We start from the raw sequence: 6,276 nt of genomic DNA, 5'->3' as shown, positions 1-6,276 counted from the left end.
TCCTGTCACTCTCTATTGGCCTCGTCATACTCACGGGAGCCTATCAGGATCCCTCGAAACTGGACCCATCTTCCTCTACTACTCTCTTCCCTGCCTGTGAAGATTTCTTCAGAGAAAATGACTCAAGTAAAAGTGAAAGTCACCCAGTAAAATATTTATTGAGAAAAGGTCTGAAAGTTTCAACAAATATCCTGAAGTATCAAAATTAAATTATATTTCAAATTAAATATAATCTTTGGGAATGTAGTTAAGTGAAAGTTGTCAAATATATAAATAGTAAGGACACCCCCAATAAAACTATTTTATTAGTACTTTCAAATATTTTTACTTTAGTACTTTACACCACTGGCTAATGGCCGACATCGGCAACTCTCGTTGGGTTAATGAGGCAACTAGTCACACCTGTGACAGGTCCTTTAAAAGGAGAGGTGGAAGAAGTAGACCATAACTCACAGACAACAGAGACACCCAGTCAATCCCTTGGAAGAGTGCAGAAGGTGAGATTGTGTCATTATTTAATAGACTATCTGCATCTCAAATGGCAACTTAATTTTATGTGACCCTGGTCAAATGTAGTGCACTATTATAGGGTGCCATTTTGTGGAGTGACCCCCTGAATTTAAGAGCATAGACTAATAGTTACCTTTGCAGTAAAGAGGTAGTCTATGACTCGCTCTAGGATGCTTCCCCTTCCCTATCTAGTGCACTGTGGGCCTTTGTCAAAGCTGGTTCACTACAACAGGAATGAGGAGCCATTTGGGAAGGATAGATTTTCCTGTGTGCCAGGCTCTTCAACCACATACAATAGATACCTGAATTTTGGCGGAAGAATTGTAGCGCCGTGTTGCCAATACTCGGTTCTTGAGGTCCTCAGGACTGGGTTTAGCAACTGTTGCATAAGTTTTGTACTTAACACAGGGTTTCCTTAACCTCTCCTCTAGTACCCACAGCCATTCCAAATGTTTTAAAATGCTCAACTAATCTCTCTCGTTCTCTCTCAGGAGACTATCACCATGGCGACATTAACCATCATTCTGCTTGTCAGCACAGCTTTTGCTCTGGGAGGTAAGAGTGATGTACCTCACACTTACTCCCAAAATATTAATGAAAACATTAGTGGGTGTTGATCTGTCCTCTACACACACGTATGTATTAATGTTTCGTTTCATAACGAGTTGTCCCTTGGCCAGCCATTATCAACTGACACTGGAGAGAGGTTTGTCTTGCTCAAGGGCACATGGACAGATATTTTAACTTGTCATCTCAGGGATTAAAACTAGGAACCTTTTGTGTTACTGGCCAAATTCTCTAATCATCTAGTTCCAGAAATGTATATTGGTGTCTAGATGCTGGACTGCGGTATTCTGATATGAATGGTTTGATCATTCAACTGGCTGTATGATTGGATTGTCTACCAACTATCAGAAAATAACACTGCTACAATTTACCCCCACTTTCAGTCTTGGTTTCATCAGCTGTTTTCAAATGACAGAAACTGAATTTTGGCTGCACAGGACTTTTAAACAAGGAGCAGAATTTCAATATTTAGCCAGGAAGTACCTAGGTTACATCTGAAATGGAACCCTATTCCGTATATAAACTACTTCTGACCAGGGCACATATGGGACGCAACAGAAGATTACGGCATGCATGTGCTGCAATGTTATATCCACATTACAATGCATGTTACTTGTGTCCAGATGCTACGATACGACCCATGACCCCCTGTGAGCGTGCTAGATATGCTGCGACACATGGCCCAATTGGAGCCTACATCCCCACGTGCGACGCCGCTGGACGATACACCCCTAAGCAATGTTCGGGCTCTACAGGTTAACACGGACGCACATACACATTTAATTCAGTTGAATGTTACACATACAATATTTACCCATTTTACTGTAACATGTCTATTTCTGGTAGGTTACTGTTGGTGTGTGACCACTACTGGACAGAAGATCCAGGGTACGGACACTCCACCAGGCACTGCTATCAACTGCTAGCAACTGTTCCAAGGTGTGTGTTTGTACATACTCATTCACTAAATGTTCATTCTTTGCAGCTGATTCTGGATGTTAATGTTTTTTGTCTAATTTTAGATGAAGGGCATTGGAATGGAGTCGTTGAAAAGATGGACATTTGTCTTTACTGTACTACAGGAACTGATTCACATCCCATTTAAATACATGAAGAAATCCAGAGATTAAACTGTTGATTTACTTACTTTATTGTTGGTGTGATATGCTGAACAATATATCTGAACCAGTCCATTTCTGGGAAATGGAGGAAGGAGTAGGACACTATTACCGGCAGTTACAAGAATTGAAGGTAGTCAAATTCCACGTGACCATTTAGTAATTAGGCTTCTCCAAGCTCTGATGCTGGTGATGGTCATTAGTAGTCTACCGCACTTGCTAACTGCCTGGTACTCAGCACTCTATTGTCCCTCTAATCACTCTGTCATCAATGCAAATGTAATTTGAAAATCAAAATCGCTTAATGAGCTCTATAACCTATGCAATTGCGGGAGAACAGCCTGATGGCTTGACTTTAAAAGAGGATCCCATCAGCTTCTACAGGCTAGATCTACTATATTTACAGTACCAGGCAAAGTTTGAACACACCGACTCATTCCAGGGTGTCAGTAAAAATATTTTCTGCAGTGTATAATAGTGATGACATCGAGTATGAAACAACACGTATGTCCTAAACAAATCAAAATATTTTGATATTCTTCAAAGAAGCCACCCTTTGCACACTCTTGGCGTTCTGTCACGATGATTTTCAATCCCAATGATGACTAATCAATTGCTTTGACCAATCCGAGGTTTGTAAAACAATGGGTTTAATTAGGCAAAAGATTAACACATTTTATTCAGAACTTTCTGAAGTCCATTATACAAAGACATCCATTTTGTACTGGCTCCTTACTTACAGTTTAATTGTTCTTGGTATTTTCTTAGGCACATTTTGCTCTCTCCCAGTCCAACCTAGTTGGCGTTGTTTAATGTTACACCTCCATATCTGCAGTGGAAGATGGTGGACCTAGAGCGGTGTTTGTCAAACCATGAGTCATACCTATGATCGGTCTTCTCACAACGTCTCTAGCTTCTGTACAGTTTGACCTACAAATTCGTATGACCACTCTCTGGAAAGGGGAGACCCTCACGAACAGGGTGGTATTCTCGATTTTTCTCTACATCCTCCACAAGTGTCAGGGGACTTGTCAGAACGTCTGTGCCAACTTCTGTTTGTACAATCTTTGGGCTACAAACTAATGTGAGGGGAGGAGGCCCTGGTGCAATCCACCGTGCGCCCAGCGGGAGGCCCTGAACTGCCCATGGCCAAAGCCACAGGTGCCGGGCGCCGCTCGAGAGGTCTCTTGTCTAGCTGGAGGGTCCATTTGGAACGCCATCAACCGGGAAACAAGAACCACAACCTTGGCCAGACCACTTGGGTCAGCCGGGTAGGTCCACTTTAAAGACAGGGTTTGAGAATATGTGTCTCTGGCGCCGATGCATTACGGGATGACCACCACATGCATCGCAGCCTGGGTGTGTCACTCCCCGCACCGGAACACCAATATAGGGCCACTGGGTCGGCTGGATCTCACACGAACGGTGCGCGGCTGGAGCGTTTCGAAATAGGGGTCAACCGTCTCCGAAAGGGGCTCCCCTGATAGAGGCCAATCCACATGGGGCGGGAGGAACCGTCCATCAGAACACCAGCCGATAGGGGCCCTCCCAGGTGGAAAACAAATGCAAATCGGTCAGAGGAAATTAAACTGTCTGGACAACAGAGGAGAACCATGGAGACGCACCGTGAACCAAGCGGGGGCTCAATATCCTCCCACCACCAAGCTGGGAAACATGGATCATAAGTTAAGACAAATCGGGCGCCGATTTTCAAATAATATTTTTGCAGGAATCTCATTGCGAATGATTTTTCCGAAGATTGTATCACCGCCGGGCTGGGCAACCTGAGCTTTTGTTATCTTATCCGCCATGGCGCTAGACGTTGGTCTAGACTTGGGGCTTGTTAACCTTTCTGATCTCCCCATCCCGGATCCGGGTTCGTGAATACAGACTCAAGCTCATTACCATAACGCAACGTTAACTATTCATGAAAATCGCAAATGAAATGAAATAAATATGCTAGCTCTCAAGCTTAGCCTTTTGTTAACAACACTGTCATCTCAGATTTTCAAAATATGCTTCTCAACCATTGCAAAACAATCATTTGTGTAACAGTATTGATGGCTAACGTAGCATTTAGCATTAGCATTCAGCTGGCAACATTTACACAAAAAAACAGAAAAGCATTCAAAAAAATCATTTACCTTTGAAGAACTTCAGATGTTTTCATTGAGGAGACTCTCAGATAGCAAATGTTCAGTTTTTCCTGAAAGATTATTTGTTTAGGACAAATCGCTCCGTTTTCTGCGTCACGTTTAGCTATGAAAAAACCCCTGTATCCAGGATTGTGTAAATCTATCAGCAAGCTCATTAGCATAACACAACGTTAACTATTTATGAAAATCGCAAATGAAATGAAATAAATATGCCATCTCTCAAGCTTAGCCTTTTGTAAACAACACTGTCATCTCAGATTTTCAAAATATGCTTCTCAACCATAGGAAAACAATCATTTGTGTAAAAGTAGCTAGCTAGAGTTAGCATTTCGCGTTAGCATTTAGCATTAGCATTAGCGTTAGCATCCAGCACGCAACATTAACAAAAACATAAAAGCCTTCAAATAAAATCATTTACCTTTGAAGAACTTCTGATGTTTTCAATGAGGATACTCTCAGTTAGATAGCAGATGCTCAGTTTTTCCAAAAAGATTCCTTGTGTATTAGAAATAGCTCCGTTTTATACATCACATTTGGCTACCAAAAAAAATCCATAAATTCAGTCCTCAAAACGCAAACTTTTTTCCAAATTAACTCCATAATATCGACTGAAAACATGGCAAACGTTGTTTAGAATCAATCCTCAAGGTGTTTTTCACATATCTCTTCATTGATACATCGTTCTTGGAAACATGCTTTCTCTCCTGAATCCCAGGAGAAAATGCCTGCACCTGAAGATTACGCACAAATTTAGACAAAGGACACCGGGCGGACCTCTGGAAAATGTAGTCTCTTATGGCCAATCTTCCAATGATATGCCTACAAATACGTCACAATGCTGCTAAGACCTTGGGCGAACGACAGAAAGTGTAGGCTCATTCCTTGCGCAATCACAGCCATATAAGGAGAGAATGGAAAACAGAGCTTCAGAAATTCTGCTAATTCCTGGGTGATGCATCATCTTGGTTTCGCCTGTAGAATGAGTTCTGGGGCACTTACAGACAAAATCTTTGCAGATTCTGAAACTTCAGAGTGTTTTCTTTCCAAAACTGTCAAGAATATGCATAGTCGAGCATCTTTTCGTGACAAAATATCGCGCTTAAAACGGGAACGTTTTTTATCCAAAAATGAAATAGCGCCCCTAGAGCTCTAAGAGGTTAAACCACCAAATCGGTCACCGGCGGAAAAGGTCCAAAGTACCATGGTTCAGAGGAGCTCACATCCCTCAAGTGTCCGTTTCTCATTTTCTATCCGGGCTGAGCAGTTTGGCACCGCTCCCGTCTCTCTTGGACATGGAACTCTTGTTGTCAAAAACCAGGTTTCTGATTTTGCGCCGGTACCTGTCTGGTCCACCTGCTACTGAGTGTGTCATCACCGGACAGGCCTAATTGTTGACATAAGCACTGTCAATCACAGGGCTTTAGTGTGCGCTGCGCCATTGGGGGTCAAATTCCGATATACCAAAACTTTAACTCAAAGTACACCTCCAATCTGGATGGGGGGTTTTTTGCACTAAAGGGCACACATAGACAAGCATTTCCATTCAATTGAAACCGTTTTTGTATAAACATGTAAGTGTAGGTTACAGGGAGCATAGGTTCCTTTGAATGCAAACTTTTTTAAACATGGTGTAATTGTTGCCCATCATGAGAGAGGGTATGAGCTGAAATTTGTGACCTCTAGCCCCTCAATTTTTAATAATTTTTTGAAAATTACAGAAATTGGTCTAAAAAAAGAGTTCCCACTTTTCACTGGTGTGCGCCGGCCGGGTAATTGGATTTCGGCAACTGGTAACCTAAATTGAAAAACGGTTCTCAATGCATTTACCGGTGTTCCTAATCTTCATGCCCGCTTTGGGAGCACCCCACTACGGCCCTTTATCAATGGGGGCCGGCCTGAGTGTTTTATGGAATGTTTCAAAAAAA

The 6,276-nt window shown here is 42.3% G+C and overlaps 1 protein-coding gene across 1 annotated transcript; it reads left to right on the top strand.

The window, feature by feature from the left end:
• Positions 1-482: 482 nt before the first annotated feature.
• opi-1 (oocyte protease inhibitor-1) lies at positions 483-2,016 on the top strand (the record flags this gene model as incomplete). The annotated part of the gene is given in 4 exon segments (NM_001124445.1): positions 483-497; positions 1,002-1,065; positions 1,701-1,832; positions 1,924-2,016. Coding segments are annotated over 3 exon segments (264 nt in total). The 5' UTR covers positions 483-497; positions 1,002-1,013.
• Between the last annotated feature and the right edge of the window lie 4,260 nt (positions 2,017-6,276).

The sequence above is a fragment of the Oncorhynchus mykiss genome, chromosome 29 (assembly GCF_057628025.1).
Source record: "Oncorhynchus mykiss isolate SJ-2025 chromosome 29, ASM5762802v1, whole genome shotgun sequence".
In the NCBI taxonomy this organism is placed as follows: Eukaryota; Metazoa; Chordata; class Actinopteri; order Salmoniformes; family Salmonidae; genus Oncorhynchus; species Oncorhynchus mykiss.
The sequence above is the reverse complement of the archived record's forward strand: the minus strand, read 5'-3'. Positions and strand labels throughout refer to the sequence as shown.